Source organism: Sus scrofa, chromosome 9 (assembly GCF_054392235.1).
Source record: "Sus scrofa isolate SSC_HxYL_T2T_F1_AM1 chromosome 9, Sscrofa_HxYL_maternal_Yorkshire_Landrace_v2.0, whole genome shotgun sequence".
Taxonomy (NCBI): Eukaryota; Metazoa; Chordata; class Mammalia; order Artiodactyla; family Suidae; genus Sus; species Sus scrofa.
Genome location: NC_139391.1, coordinates 75,108,531 through 75,124,431, shown reverse-complemented (window position 1 = coordinate 75,124,431; position 15,901 = coordinate 75,108,531). Strand labels below are relative to the sequence as shown.

At 38.1% G+C, this 15,901-nt stretch overlaps 1 protein-coding gene across 13 annotated transcripts in view; it reads left to right on the top strand.

Moving 5' to 3' along the window:
* FAM237B (family with sequence similarity 237 member B) overlaps positions 1-15,901 on the top strand; it is a 32,358-nt gene that overhangs the window by 8,892 nt on the left and 7,565 nt on the right. For 3 of the 13 annotated variants that reach the window (XM_084976997.1, XM_084976995.1, XM_013979680.3), the window contains exons 3-4: positions 14,358-14,453; positions 15,484-15,871. In XM_084976997.1, coding sequence (XP_084833123.1) covers positions 14,358-14,453; positions 15,484-15,545 — 158 coding nt within the window. In that variant the 3' untranslated portion in view covers positions 15,546-15,871. Of the gene's footprint in view, positions 1-3,170; positions 3,264-14,139; positions 14,237-14,357; positions 14,627-15,483; positions 15,872-15,901 lie in introns of those variants that run through there. The other 10 variants (XM_084976991.1, XM_084976993.1, XM_084976992.1 and 7 more) reach the window with 5 other exon arrangements.

The following is a 15,901-nucleotide window of genomic DNA, read 5'->3' as shown; positions in this document are numbered from 1 at the left end:
TTCAAAATTCGATGAAACTTATGCATGCTCCCAACCCAAAGTCCATTTGAATATGTAAAGAAAAATTTTCATTTCCTTTAAGGGCATTCAAGGATCCTGCAGAGCCCATCCATGTAAGCATAGGGAATTTATGGACCCCCACTTCCCACCAGCTCCTTAACATTACCTTTCCCCGGTTATCTCCATCTTAGTTATTAGAATCATCATAAATGATGAAGCCAAAAGCCTCAGAGTAAACCTTAATTCTACTCTTTCTGGTTTCTCGTATCCAATCCATCAGGAATCCAGTTAGCCAGATCTAAGTATTTGCCAATACCCTCTTATCATCTTCACTCTTACCTTTATCTTCTGTATGGACTATAGTAAAAGCTTCTCAATTGATTTTCTTGCTTCCACTCTTGACTCTTTTGGTTCATGCTCCACAGAGTAACTTGTGGGATCCTTTGAAAAGATGTATCAGATTATTTTCTTTTCTAGCTTAAAATTCTCCAATTTCTGCCCATTGCAATTAGAATAAAATCCAAAGTTATAAGGCCCCACATGACTTGGGCCCTGACTTGGCCTTTTGACACACTAAACTTATGTTGAATTTAAGGCCTTTCTGCAAGCTCTTCCCTCTGCTTGACATGTTCTAACACAGCCAACTCTTCTTATCTACTTGACCAACTCTTTCATATTATTTTAGTCTCAGCTTAAGTGTCGTCTCTTCAGAGATGTCTTCCAGATCACCACATGTAATATAGTAGCCACCTCTCAGTCACCTTCTGCTTTACTGTTTTCATAACACTTGCCACTATCTAAAAAATCCCTTTTATTTATATATCTGTTTACTTGTTTTTTTTGTCTGTCTCCCTCCTCTAAGGCCTTGTCTACTTATTTCCCACTGCAACTCCAAGACCTAGCTCAGCACCTGGCAAGCAGTGAGTGCTCGCCAAATACTTGTTGAATGAGGTGTGTGGTGATTTTCTTGTATTAAAAAATTATGAAATTAGTTGATGTCACAATTATACTCTTAGTTTTTGTAACATGTGCTTATAGGAACATTTACTGTGAAGACTTTATTGTCTGCGAATCTGGATTGCTTGGATCACAGCGATTAGAAATAACAATAGTCAGAGTTCCCTTCATGGCTCAGCAGTTAACGAACCCGACTAGGATCCATGAGGTTGTGGGTTCGACGCCTGTACTCACTCAGTGGGTTAAGGATCTGGTGTTGCCGTGAGCTGTGGTTAGGTCACAAACGCAGCTCATATCCTGTGTTGCTGTGGCTGTGGCATTGGCCAGCAGCTGTAGCTCTGATTCAACCCCTAGCCTGGGAACTTCCATATGCCAAGGGTGCAGCCCTAAAAAGCAAAAAAAAAAAAAAAAAAAAAGAAAGAAAGAAATAACAGTAGTCTATAATTCCCTTTTCCATCTTCTCTCAATGCCTGCTGTACCAGCATACCATTTTCTATAACTGCCCCCTTCAGAAAACTGGTCTGTCATTATGGTAAACATCTAACTCTCTGCATCCCAAAACTTTCCTTTGGCTTCATTACCCTTAAGTGCTCCATGGTTGCCTGGCCCAAGTAATCCTCAGTTCGTCATGCATTGTTTTTACTGGCTGTAGTTTTTATGATGTCCAATCCACTTTGATCTTCTAAACAGTATAGATAACACCACAAAAAACTAGACGTAGGGGGCCATATATGCTAGAAGGGTCACAAAGCTAACAGTGAGATATATGTTTAAAAACGTATTTACTTGGGAGTTCCTGTCGTGGCTCAGTGGTAAAGAACCTGGCTAGTATCCATGAGGATGCAGGTTTGATATCTGGCCTAGCTCAGTGGGTTAAGAATCCAGTACCATGAGCTGTGGTGTAGGTCACAGATGGGGCTCGCATCCCGCTTTGCTGTGGCTGTGGCATAGGCTGGCAACTACAGCTCAGATTCAGTCCCTATCCTGGGAACTTCCATATGCTGCACGTGCGGCCCTAAAAAGACAAACAAAACAAAAGAAAAGAAAACCCCACATTTCTCTAATATCAAAAGGACTAAGCATCAAGTTGTTCTCCTCTCTTTGTATTCAAATGAGTTTAGAGGAATTGTTTTCTACAAAATAGTTCCAGAAAGCTTCTCTATATCTATTTCAGGTAGATCTATATCTCAGTTACCCCTAACAAATCCTCCGCATTTAACAGGGAAACACCAAGATAAAGCACATCATTCTTACCAGTGTAATGAGATAAAATTATTAACTAATTGTATAAGGAAGTCATAATTACTTACATATTTATTTTTGGTGTTTAGGGCTGCACCCATGGCATATGGAAGTTCCCAGGGTATGGGTGGAATTGGAGCTGTAGCTGCCAGCACATGCCACGGTCACAGCAATGTGAGATCCTGGCCACGTCTGCAACCTACACCATAGCTCATGGCAAAGCCAGATCCTCAACCCACTGACGGAGACCAGGGATCAAACCCACATCCTCATGGATACTAGTTGGGCTTGTTACCAGTGAGCCACCATGGGAACTCCCATAATTACCAATTTATGGACATTCGTAGCCTCTCTCTTCACCTTGAACATCCACCTGCACCTGGGAGAAAAAAAATTCTTTCTTTCTGTCCCTTGGGGCTATCATTTGGTCTCCAAAATTCAAATGTGAGTCTAAACAAGTACATAAAATAAAACAAATGAAACCAGAAAGGATACTTTGAGCTACATGATAATATGCTACAGAAGAAGGAAAGAGAAATGGTAGGGAGAAAAGGCATATGGGGAAACTGTTAGAGAAGTTTTGGTGGGCAGGGACCTCCCAATGGAGAAAAGTTAGAGTTTCTGGGAATAGCTATGATGTTGAAGAATAGTAAGAAGAATGATGATGGGCTAAGATTTTAAAGAGGTACTGTTTATTAAGAAAGCACTCTCCATTCTCTCTTTGGCATTTCCTGTCAGAAGATCTACAATACTTGTAATTATTTTTTAGTCACTGACTGTGTATTTAGTCTGAGTCATGTGGAGTACCAGATGACCTAATTCAACCAGAATAAAGGTTGTCTTCATATTGTTAGTTTGCCTTTTGACTTTGCAGAATAGTTCTTTATACCTAGCATGTTTTTCTTTTACTGGACCTTGTTCTCTAGTATTTTGCAACCTTTTTCCTTCTCTCTGTGGTTATTGCTCTACAGACTTTTCTTGCTCCTACACTATGGAGCTGCACAGATGTGTACAAAAGGAGCCACATCCCTCAGGGTATGGAGGCTTCATTTCCCAGAGTACTGGTAGGTACATTCTATTTTCAACTCTTATAGTTCTAAAGAGATTTAGCAGCAAATAATGGCTTTAAGAGATTATTTTATTCTTATGTGATGTTTGTAGACATTTCCCCAGACAATTCTATTAATACTCACTAGTTCTTGCCTTTTTAGTTAATATAATTATGTTTCATTTACCTTTTATAAACAGGCCCTTTACTACCCTGAATTCCATCATGTTGGTAGATAATCCAGATTGCTAGTATTCATTAACTATGGCATAAAGATTTGCTTGTTTCCTATGGAAGCTTGCACTGAGTTGAATTTTCCAGAAGAAAGGAAATTTCATGACTGTGTAAACATGGAGATGTATCACCAAGATCCCCCTTCAAGGAAGGACTTGTTTGCTCAGCTGCTGGGTTTGATGTCAACAAGCAGCCTTTAGCAGTAGGTTCCTCCAGGGATTATTTCAACTGTACAAAGCTGCAGCCTTCTGGGGGTGGTCTTCCAATGACTAACAGAGGACGAAATATAGAGCTAACCAGCTTGGCACAATGTGGAAAAATCCAATGGACCATTTTGGCTTCAGCAGTCTCCATGCAGACTTCACTGGTAATGCATCACAGCTAAACTTCTGCTCAATCTCACTTCCTTCCCCTCCCTTCTGCAGGTATTGATCCCAGGTTCTTATTTCCCTAATAAATATCCTGCCTCCCAAATGCCTTCCTAGAGAAGCCAACCTGTGGTAATTATCCTTAAAGCTCAAAAAATATTCTACTAGTTGGAAAGAAATGTAAAGCCTAAATTTTTCTTCAAAATCTAGAAATTAGTGCCAACTTTTGAGTACAACTAGAAAGTTAAAAGGTTACTAATGGAGATCTTTTCTTTCAAAACATCTGCTTATTTATTTTTATATTATTCTCAATATTTTTCTTATATGCAATAACTTTTCCTGTTAAAATTAAGCATTTTAATCCTTTCACTGCTTAAAGATTTTATGGTGTAAGGACGTAATCAATTGCAAATAGCTTGGATATTTGGTTTTCTATTAGTAGCATTTTCAGTGGAGCCCATAGTAATTTAGAATTTCTAGTGATTTGGATGGAGCATTAAATGTACAACCTATGAGAAAAAGTATGGATAAAATTTTAAAATACTTTAATGTAAGTGAAATCTTTGAGGCTTTATTTTATTTTAAAATCACTCTTTTCCTTATTGCAAAGCAATACAGGTTCAAAGTATTACAAATAAAAGAAAAAATAAGCACCCTAAATTCTGTCATCCACAGAAGTAATTATTGTTTTATGTATGTTATTTTAGCTTTTGAAATAAACATTTATGTTAGAGTTTGTGTTTGCATATGTGTATATACTAATTTCAAACAGTTTTTAAATACTTGATAGAATATATCTTTTAGGAACTTTTATTTGTTAGCACTTTCCTAGCAAAGTCCTTTAAAAGTAAGAAAAAGTTATTATTTATTTCGTAATATTTTATAATACAGAATTTTGATTAACACTGACTAGGTGTTACTCAATGAATTCAAACAAGGATATTTATTACATTTAAGGAAGTGCTACCACAGCTCAACTCAACTCTCATGGTGGCAAGCCCCAGTTTTAATAAATTCCTTATAAACAGAGAAATACCTCCGTAGACCTCAGTTTTCTTAACCTACAAAATGAGAGTGATGAAATTCTGGTGTGAGTTGCTCTTGTCAGATGATCCTCCTGCATATAACAAGTATAAACTCTAAGTGAGACATTGGAAAATGACCAAAAATAAGCAGGTTCTGGAAAGTAGTTGACATTTTTAAGAAGGGAGGTACTCAGACTCCTGTTTTCACAAGGCCTAATGGCAGGTCTTAGTCTACTCTCTGCAGGTTGGCTAAAATTCTGCTACAAAATACCAGCTTCTGTGGCTTGAAGAGTGAAAGGACACATTTGGGCTAAATACAATTGCTGAAAAGTAAGGGGGAAATCCAAGGAAGGAAGGACCTAAAGAAGGGAATCCTCAAACTTTTTAAATAAATCTGCTACTGCTACCTGAACCATATCTGAACAGGATAAACGTTAAGCAGCCAAGCCCAAAATATATAGCCCAATCAAGTCAATTGCATGCTAAACCAAACCAAACCAACATAGGAAAAAATCCTAACTTTTTTTGGAGAATATTGCAGACTCTAGAGTGTTTGGAAAATAGCATTTACAGTGTCAAGGATACAACCTAAAATTAGTTAACAAATCAAGAAACATGGACATGTGACTCATTTTTGAGGCAAAAGACAATAAACAGAGATCAACCTGGAGATGTCCCATATGTTGAAATTAGCAAAGATTTAAAGCAGTTACTATAAAGATATAAAGGAAATTATATCTTTGCGTTGTGAATGAAATTCAGGAAACCCATCAGAGAAATAGAAACTAAAAAAATAAAAAAAAAAAAAAAAAAGCAAATGGGAATTCCAGAACTAAAAACCACATCTGAAATAAATATTTATCAGATGTGAGTTTCTGTTGCGGCTCAGTGGTTAACAAACCCAAGTAGTAACCATAAGGTTTTGGGTTCAATCCCTGGCCTCGCTCAGTGGGTTAAGGATCTGGCACTGCTGTAAGCTGTGGTGTAGGTCGCAGACACGGCTTGGATCTGGCATTGCTGTGGCTGTGATATAGGTCAGCAGTTGTAGCTCCGATTCAACCCCTAGCCTGGGAACCTCCATATGCCACCGGTGCAGCCCTAAAAAGACAAAAGGACAAAAAAAATTTTTTTACCAGATGAATTTAACAGAAGAATGCAGATAGTGAAAAAGTAAGCAAAGCTGAAGATGAATTAATAAAAATTACTTAACCTCAGGAACACCGCAAAAAAATATTGAAGTAAAAATAAGCCTCAGGGACCATATCAAAAGGTCTAAGATGTGTAGAGTAACAGAAAGAGATGAGAGAAAGGAAATAATATCTAAGGAAATAGTATCTAAGGAAAACATGGCTGAATATTTTCCAAATTTGGTGAAAGATAGAAATTTTCACATTCAAGAAGCCTAACAAACCTCAAATGAGATAAATACAAAGGAAACTACACTGTTTTATAATAAAGAATTTGGCTAGTCTGTTCCTGCTTCATGGGAGATAACCTCTAAATCTTTAGAATTTCTTAGAATGATAGGAATGTGTTTATTGTTCATGGTGGGCCTTTCAGACTAGACCTGAGTTTATGCTCATGAGATGACTCAAACTGGGGGCTATCCACACCAGAAAGACCAACCGTGTAATTATAGAGTTGAGATTTTGAATTAAATGACATGAGGCCAATCTCTGAGGAGGGCAGGATTGGCTGGAGATTGAGTTCAGTCACATGGCCAATGACTCAGAAAACCAAGCCTATGTAATGAAACTCCAGTAAAAACTCTGGGCACTGAGGTGAGTCTCCCTGATTGGTAATTATACACTAGTCTGCCTGGAAGGTGAGGTGTTCAGAGGCACGAAAGTTTTGCATGTGGGATCCCTAGACCTCACTCTGTGGATCTTTTGACTTGGCTAGTCCTGATTTGTATGCTTTATAATAAAACTGTAATTATAAATATAGTGCTTTCCTGAGTTCTGTGAATCATTCCAGGAAGTTATAGCACTTTGTGAAGTAGTGGGAACGCTTGGATTTTTAGCCAGTTGCTCAGAAGCATAGGGACTTGAGAACTCTGGAATTTGCATTTGGCTTCTGAAGTGAGGGGAGAATTGTGCCCCTAACCTGAGAAATTTGACCTAATTCTGAGTAGTTTGCATCAGAATTGCATTGCACACATCTAGACACATTATTATTAAATTTGAGAAAACTCAAGGTGTTTTGAAAGCTACCAGATTAAAATGACACGTAGCTCATGAGGGAACTATGATTTGAATTATTGTAGACCAGAACCCAAGAGGGGGGGTAAAGGCAAACAGAACCACATCAGCCCAGAACTCTACATCTACTGAAAATGATCTTCTAAGAATGAAGGTGATATAATGTACATTTTCCGAAAAAGAAAACTATGTTGACAGTGGGCATGTGCTACAAGAAATACTAAGTTCTATAGGCTAAAGAGAAATAAAACATGAATATTCAGATCTTGGTGTTGGGCTGAGGTGGAGACCATTGGAAATTATGTTGTCTCGTGGAGTTTTAATGTATATAGATGTTATACATTTGACAGCATTAGCAAAAAAACAGGCAAGGGTGAGTAAATGGACTCATACCTTTCACGATTTCTACATTTGACAAGGATTGATTGAATATTAACCCTAAGTAGCCTGTGAAAAGTTAAGGATATATGTTGTGATCCTTAAAGCAACCAGTAAAAAATAATGCCGAAAAGTAAAATAAGGATCCTGGGATACATGTGTTTATGCATATGCTTTATTTTGGCTAAACTTAAGATAAAGATATACCTAGATTAAAATTTGATTTTTTCTTCTTAAATGATTACTATGAAATATTTCTATTGTTGGTCCTTTTTGTCAGGGATATGGATTGATGATTTTTTTTCAACTTCTCTTTGAACTCTCTTTTTCTCCTGACTCAGAGTCAGTATTTTGTTCATTTTTGTCTCATGAGTTCCTGAAAAAAATAATGCCTACTTTCCCTTCAGTTAATCAGCAGTCAGCCAGTGCTTGTTTTCTCTGCAGGGTACGTATTTGTTTCAATTTCATTTCCTGCCCTCTTTCTCCCCAAGGTCATTGAATCACACTTTGATAAATACACTGTTATTAAGGTTTGCTAGATGCAACTGCAATTGTAGATGTTTTAAATTAATGTGTTTCATTATAATGAGTCAGAAAGTCAATGAATTGAAAAATTATTCCTTTTGTGGATATTCAGCTTTAGTTAATCAACATGTCCTTACTGTGTGTGGAGTGCTTTTCTGAATTCTGTGGGGGTGTGATTATTGCAGTATTTCCTGGAGAAACAAGCTGTGTAAAGAAGAAATGGGATAAACAAAAGTGTGACAGAACTTCAGCTAAGTGATTGGAAGGTATGAAGCACATGAATAGGCCACTGGCCTGACTGACCCAGGAAGTCTTCACAAGCAACACTGGAGTTCTGAAAGACTCGGGTGTGCCTTGTGGAAAGCTGACAAAACTCCTAAATGGAGGAACTATCAGGCGTATGAATAAAAATCAGCTAAAAATATTTATTGGGTGTTAATTGTGTTATATGCCAGTCACTAGAAGACCATAAAGATAGTAGTATTATAAACTAGTGGGGAAGATTACATGTTCTTTTGGGAGGAAAAAAGACAGCATATGTAGCAATAGCTGCCAGATACAAATAAAAATAGATACCAAATATTGTAGTGAAAATGAACACTTAATTGCAGAAATAAGGCTGAATTAAGTGGGAGGGACTTTGAAGTGGGATCAGGGCCTAACATGACAGAAAGGAAGAGATATGATATAACTCAGAGATGAGGTCAGGAGACAACAGGAATATGCTGGGAACAGGATGATTGTCATAGGATAGTGATGATATATCGCTGCTGCTAATAATGTTAATAAAAATGATGCATGACATGGAAAACATATTTGCCTGTTTAGGGTTTGGTTTGGATAAAATGATAGATGAATTAATTAACTTGACTTTATAAATAATGAACTATTAAATCTAGACTTCAGCATGAATTTGTCATGGCCATTTTAAAATGTATTGTGTGCTTTTGAGTTTCACCACTGCACCTTCTTTTTGCCAAATGAAAAATATTATTTCAAGACCAATTCTTCAAGTGTTTGACCACTAGCAGTCTTCTATTTTTTCAACTATATTCTCTGTCTTAGTCCACTCTGTATGATATAATAAAATACCAGAGACTGGGCATAAACATATAAATTTAATACAAATAATAAATTTGTTTCTCACAATTTTGAAGGCTTCAAGTCCAAGATCAGGGTGCCAGCAAGATTGGGTTTTAGAAAAGGCCTTCTTTGGGGTTGTAGACTGCCCACTTCTTGCTGTGTTCTCACCTGGTGGATGGGGCTGGGGATCTCTGGAACTTCGTTTGTAAGGCACTAATCCCATTCAGGATGGTTCTACCCTCATGATGTAAACATTTTCCATATAGCCTGTCCCACTAATACAATTGCCTTTGGAGACTAGAATTTCAACATGTGGAGTACCCTTCATGGTGCAGCAGAAATCAATCCGACTAGGAACCATGAGGTTGCAGGTTCAATCCCTGCCCTCGCTCAGTGGGTTAAGGATCTGGCATTGCCGTGAGCTGTGGTGTAGGTCACAGATGTGGCTCGGATCTGATGTTGCTGTGGCTGTGGCTGTGGCCAGCAACTGTAGCTCTGTTTTGACCCCTAGCCTGGAAACCTCTATATGCCACAGGTGTGGCCCTAAAAAGCAAAAAAAAAAAAAAAAAGAATTTCAGCATATGAATTTTAATGGGGGGCCATAAACATCCTTCCTTTGGTTCTATGACATCATGACACCCTGGAGCTTGTACAGCCTCATTGTTTTATCTCTTCTTCTTTCATTGATTCAGTTTGCAGTTCATGGACCCCTAAATCTGGTCATAGTCCTCCGTCCTCATCTCAGCATTCTTTTATTAATGTGTACTCTCATAGCAGCAGTAATTTTCTATCAAAACAGAGACTTGTCAACTTAGTTATATTTCTAGCTAAATTTTACATACTCCATAAGTTCCAGAATCAATTCTTTTTTTTCCCCCACACTCATATCATGTGGAAATTCTCAATCCAGGGCTCAAACCTGAGCCCCAGCAGTGACATACTGAATCCTTAACTGCTAGACCACCAGGGAACTCCCCAGAATACACTCTAGTGCAACACATCCTGAATCAAATTTATCCTCCCCATGAATCTTCTTATTTGTCACTGTCAGCCCCATAAGCAGGTATGCCAAAAACATTAGTTCTTTTTTCTTTTCTTTTTTTTCTTTTTGGCTGTACCATTGACATGTGGAGGTTTCTCTGCCAGGGATCAAACCAGGGCCACAGCAATGACCAGAGCCTCAGCAGTGACAATGCCAAGTCAACCAGCTGTGCCACAAGGAACCTCCTAGTCCTCTTTTCTTTCCATCTCATATCGCTGTGACCAGTCACCAAGTTTTGTATTTATGTATTTGAACTGTGTCATCCTATTGCTACCCTAGAGTTTTATTATGCATTATTTGACAGTAGAAAGGAATATACCTAACATATCCGTTGGCAACCCTAACGTAAAAAGACTAGTAAATTCACCATCCATAGAAGCTCTTTGTGCATTCTTCTACATCTTATTCCTTTGTATACCCAAAACATTCTCCTAAATTTTGTGTTAATACTTCCTTACTATTAAAATTACTTTATCATGGACTTCCCTTGTGGCCTATAGCATAAAATTACTTTATCATATATATGTACTTATGGAAAACATAGGACTTCATTTTACTTGTCTTTGAAATTTATAAAAATGGTATCTTTTATAAATTGCTTTTTTCATCTATAATGCATATAGCTGTAGTCTATTCCTCTTCACTGTTGAATTACATCCCATTATGTGAATATACCAGTTAATTTATCTATTCTCCTTTTATTATGATTGTTTTCATATTGTCATGGTTGTTTCCATATTTTTGCCTTTAATGAACAGTGCTACTATGAACATTCCATTCCAGTGTCATGTCTCTTGGTGCCCATGTACAAAAGTTTCTTCAAAATCTTTCCTGGGAACTAAAAGATTTATTACAGGTTATATGCTTGTTCAAACTCAAAAGATAGTCCCAGTTTGTGTTCTAGACTAATTGAACCAATTTACACTCCTTCTAGCACTGTGTAGGAGTCACTGTTGCTTGGTGTGATGATTAATTATATATATTATGGGGGGGAGGGGGGATATGCCTGGGCTGTGGGATGGAAATCCTGTGAAATCAGATTGTTATGATCATTATACAACTACAGATGTGATAAATTCACTTGAGTAATAAAAAAAATTATATATATTATATATATATGTCAGCTTGACTGGGTGATAGGGTGCCCAGATATTTGACTAAATAGTATTTCTGATTATATCTGTAAGGGTGCTTTTAGATGAAATTAGCATTTGAATTGGCAGACAGAGCAAAGAGTATAGCTCTCCACAATGTGGATGGCCATCAACCAATCTGTTGAGAGACTGAATAGACCATAAAATCAGAGGAATGAAGAATTTGCTCTCTCTGCCTGACTGTTGAGCTGGGATTTTGGTCTTCTCTTTACCTTGGACTTGGATTTATACCATTGGCTCTCCTGGTTCTTCTACCTTTGGACTGGAACTACCCAATCAGATTTCCTGGGTCATGGGCTTGCAGATAGCAGATCATGGGACTTCCCAGCCTCCAAAATCATGTGAGCTAATTCCTTATACTAACTAAATCTCTCTCTCTCTATTTAGCACCTGTTTCTCTGCGTAACCCTGACCAATACCCTTCATACGCTCGCCAACACTTGATATTGCTAAACTTCTTAATTTTTTAGAGCCTGATGTGTGTGAATTCATATCTCATTGCAGTCTTTCACAACTTGTACTTCCTTGCTTGCAATGAAGTTATGAATATACCTATGCAGTCATTCATGATTTATGTTTCCTATTTATGAAATGCCCCTCTAAGCTTTTTGCCTAGTTGTCTGTTGTGGTATTTGTCTTTTTCTTACTGATTCCATAGAAGATTCTTTTTTTTTTTTTTTTTTTTTTCCTTTTTTGGCCACCCTGCAGCATGTGGAGTTCCCTGCTGGGCAAGGGATCATATCCAAGCTGCAGTTGCAACCTAAGCTACAGCTGTGGCAACACTGGATCTTTAACCTACTGTGCTGGGCCAGGAATCAAACCTGTGTCCCAGTGCTCCCAAGATGCCACAGCAGGAACTCCCCATGGAAGTTTCTTATATCTTGGATCCTAAATCTAATCCAGTTGTGCTGTAAATGTGCTATAAATATCTTCTTCCAGATTAGTTATCTTTTATCTTGATGGGTGTTTTGGGATTAACAGACTTAATGTAGTCAAATGTATTAATTTTTCTTTTATGGTTAGCACTACTAGTATTTTGTATAAGAAGTGCTTGCCAACCTAAAGATCACAGAGATGTTCTGAATTTCTTCTTGAAGTTGTAATGCTTTGCTTTTCACATTTAAATTCTTAATCTACCTGGGATTAATTTTTGTGATTGTATGAGGTAGGAATCTGCTTTAGTTTTTTTTCTGTGTGGAAAATCAACTGTCTTAACCTGAATTAGTGAAAAAGCCACTGTTTCTTTACAAATCTGCAATACTGGCTCTGTCACATCTAAGTCTCTATAAATGAGTGGCTCTGTTTTTAGGCTCTCTAATTTGATCTATTGGTTAATTTCTATTTCTGAGTTAATAACATCCTATTTAATTACCAGTGAGTCCCCTCTCCTTATTGTTATTCTTTAGGAAAAATCTTAGCTATAATGAATCTTTGCATCACTGTATAACTTTTAGACTACCTTTTTGTTAACCTCGGTATGATTTGGGCTTTTTTTAAAAAAAAAAAAACATTTTATAAAGCAGCTTTAATTTTATTTAAAAAAAATTTTTGGGCCACGCTTTCAGCATGCAGAAATTCTGGGACCAGGAGTTGAACCCCAGCCACAGCAGTAACCTGAGCCACATCAATGACAATGTCAAGTCCTTAACCACTCAGCTACCAGGGAACCCTGTCCCTGATATGATTTTGGTTGAAAATTTGTGTATTATTTTGGGAAGATATCCGTATAGGTCACATATTAACATTCTTTTTATTTAAATGTTCTTTAATGTCTTTCAAGAAAAAATTCTTCATAAAAGATTTAATGCCCTTATTGAATTTACTTCTGGATACCTTACATTTTTGTTATTATAAACAATATCTTTTTTCTAATTTGTATTGTTTGCTACTCAGGTATGGAGACGAAGTGGATATTTTAGATTGATCTTATATCCAGGCACCTTACAAAAATAACAGAACTCTTGTTAACTTAAATAATTTGTCCGTGGATGTAATGTATTTTATTATCTTTAAAAAACAAACACATATATAGCATTCTTACTATGTGTAGGCCCTGCTGCAGACACTTCATAAATATTTATTTATCTCAACATCCCTACGAAATGTTTCTTTTTATCCCCATTTTACAAATAAGGAAACCAAGTCACAAACAGATTAACTTGCCCAAAGTCACAAATATTCATTTGAACCAAAAGGCAGATTTAAATCCAGGCAGTTGATCTCTAAGCTCCATGCTAAACCAGTAGCTTTTCCCCCTCTTCACTCACTAGACTAAAAAGTTATTCGGTGTCCTTTCTAATTTTTATCCTCCCTCCTTTTTTTTTTTAACCTTTCTTTGCAGGTGCTATTTTGAATGTGAACAAAGATAATCCGTGTCTTGTTCTTAATAAAAGAGAAAGCTTTACTGTAAAATGTAATGATTTACTTTAAGATGCTTGCTGTAGGGTTTTGGTGGATAACGTTTAAGAAGTTAAGCAAATTCCCTTCTATTCTTTGCTAAGGGTTTTTTGTTATTGTTTTAAATCTTGAATGAGCATTGAATTTTATCAAATGGTTTCTCCCCTTATTTTATGTATGTGGTGAATCCCCTAATTACTTTTCATATGTTGATCTTTGCACCCTAGGATAAACCCAGCTTGATGCTGATGTGTATTTTCCTAAATCCTGTTGAATTTGGCTTGATAATATTTTGTTTAGGATATTTCATTTATAATCATTAGTGAGATGGGCTTGTGACTTTATAATCTTTTTCACACTGTCCCAGTCGCTGGGTCTTGGGGCTGGGGAGGTGGGCAAGGTAAGGGCGGAGTCTCAGGAGCAGCCACCCAATCTCAGCCTCCTCACTGTCTCTAGAAAAGGAGCGTAATTCCGGCTGGAGGGCTGACTCCTGAGCCCCCAGCGGCCGCAGCAGCTCCCGCATCTTCGACCCCGGAGAGCGCGGTTTCTAGAGGGTTCCGCTGGGCGAGTTCTGGGAGCCCGGTGAGCTCTTGCAGCAGGTCGCAGAGCACCCCTTCCCCTGTCACCTGCGTCGGGGTGGGTTTGGCTGGGCAGGGGGCGGGGGAGCCCAGGAGCCCACTCAGAGATCTCTTGTCCCTTCCAGGCAGGAGCCGTTCTCATCGCTCGAGCGAGCGCAGCAGACGCACGACTTGGCACCGGGACACGAGCCTCTGCCGCGAGCCTTTGCCGCCTCAGAGAGGTATCACTCCCTGGGGGCTCCCTGCTCGCGTCCCGATGACCCGACGGATAGGAGAGCAGTGGTCGGGAGGGTTACCCGAAATTCTTGGGGAAGAAAATTTTCTGGTCCCAAACAGTCCCTTTGTACTAGAAACTGGCCACAGAAGTGGAGAATGGCGGTATATGGGGAAGAAGGTGAGTCCGGTCTTCTGGATGTCCTTGCCACTCCACTCCTACAGCCTGTATGCTTCAGACCGGTTTACTGAGCAGTCATTGCTGACATGCAGAGAACCCTGAGAAAATACCAAGATTTTGATGAATATCATTGGTGTATCATTTCATGTTAACTTTTATCACCTTTATTGTCTTTGTGCTCCTTTGTGTATGTGTGTTCATCTTCTTCAACCAGCTCCTGAACAACCAGAGAAAAGCCAGGGTTCCACTAGGTATCAGTGCATAAAAAATATTTTCTCAACAAATGTCCGAAGTTTATCAGTAACTTTGAAACCTAAAACAGTGCTTGAGCGTCCAACAGTTAATAGACTGGAAAGCATGAATTTAAACACACACCCACACTCACACCTTTTCTCATGGTTACACATAAAGTGGCGTGCATTTTGATCCTCTTGGTTGGAATGTGATAGGAGTCTTGACTAGGGAGATGGGAGACCTGAGAACTTGCTGAATCATATCACTGAGAATTATTCTAATCTTTAAAGGGAGAGGGTTAGAGCACATGCTTTTTAATGTTTCTTGCAGCTCCAAAGGTTTGTGATGAAATGAATCTATCACAAATTCATAAACACGTGTTGGATTTCAGTGGCTTCTAAAGATTGTTTATCAGAATCTTGCTAAAGCTGTTATGGTAAAATCCTTTTAACGGAAGATCTGAGAGTCATTAACTTAGAGGAAAACCAACAACTACATAGTAGGCAAATTTGGCTTTAAACCAAATACATAAGTATTTATAATTTTTTAAGTTTAAAGAGATCATCAAGTAATTGAATAATTTTCAGGTTAAAAACGTACCCTCATTTTTCTTTTCTATATAGAATATGGATTTTGCGAGAAGAAGATGGTTCTGCCTGCTACTGGGCTGCATGATGCTGATTAATCTGATTAATGCTGATTTTGAATTTCAAAAGGGGGTGCTTGCTAGGAGCAGCCCCGGGATCATGGAGGACATTGATCTCCAGTGCTGGAACACTTGCTCTTTGACATTGATAGATCTCAAGGAACTCAAGATAGAGCACAATGTAAATGCTTTCTGGAATTTCATGTTATTCCTGCAAAAATCCCAGCGGTCTAGACATTATAATGTCTTTTTAAGCATAGCTCAGGATTTCTGGGACATGTATGTAGACTGCTTGCTTTCAAGATCTCATGGAATGGGCAGAAGACAGGCGATGCCTCCTGATTATCCACAGAAGATAACAGGAGGTAATTTAAATGTGTACTTGAAAGAATAGC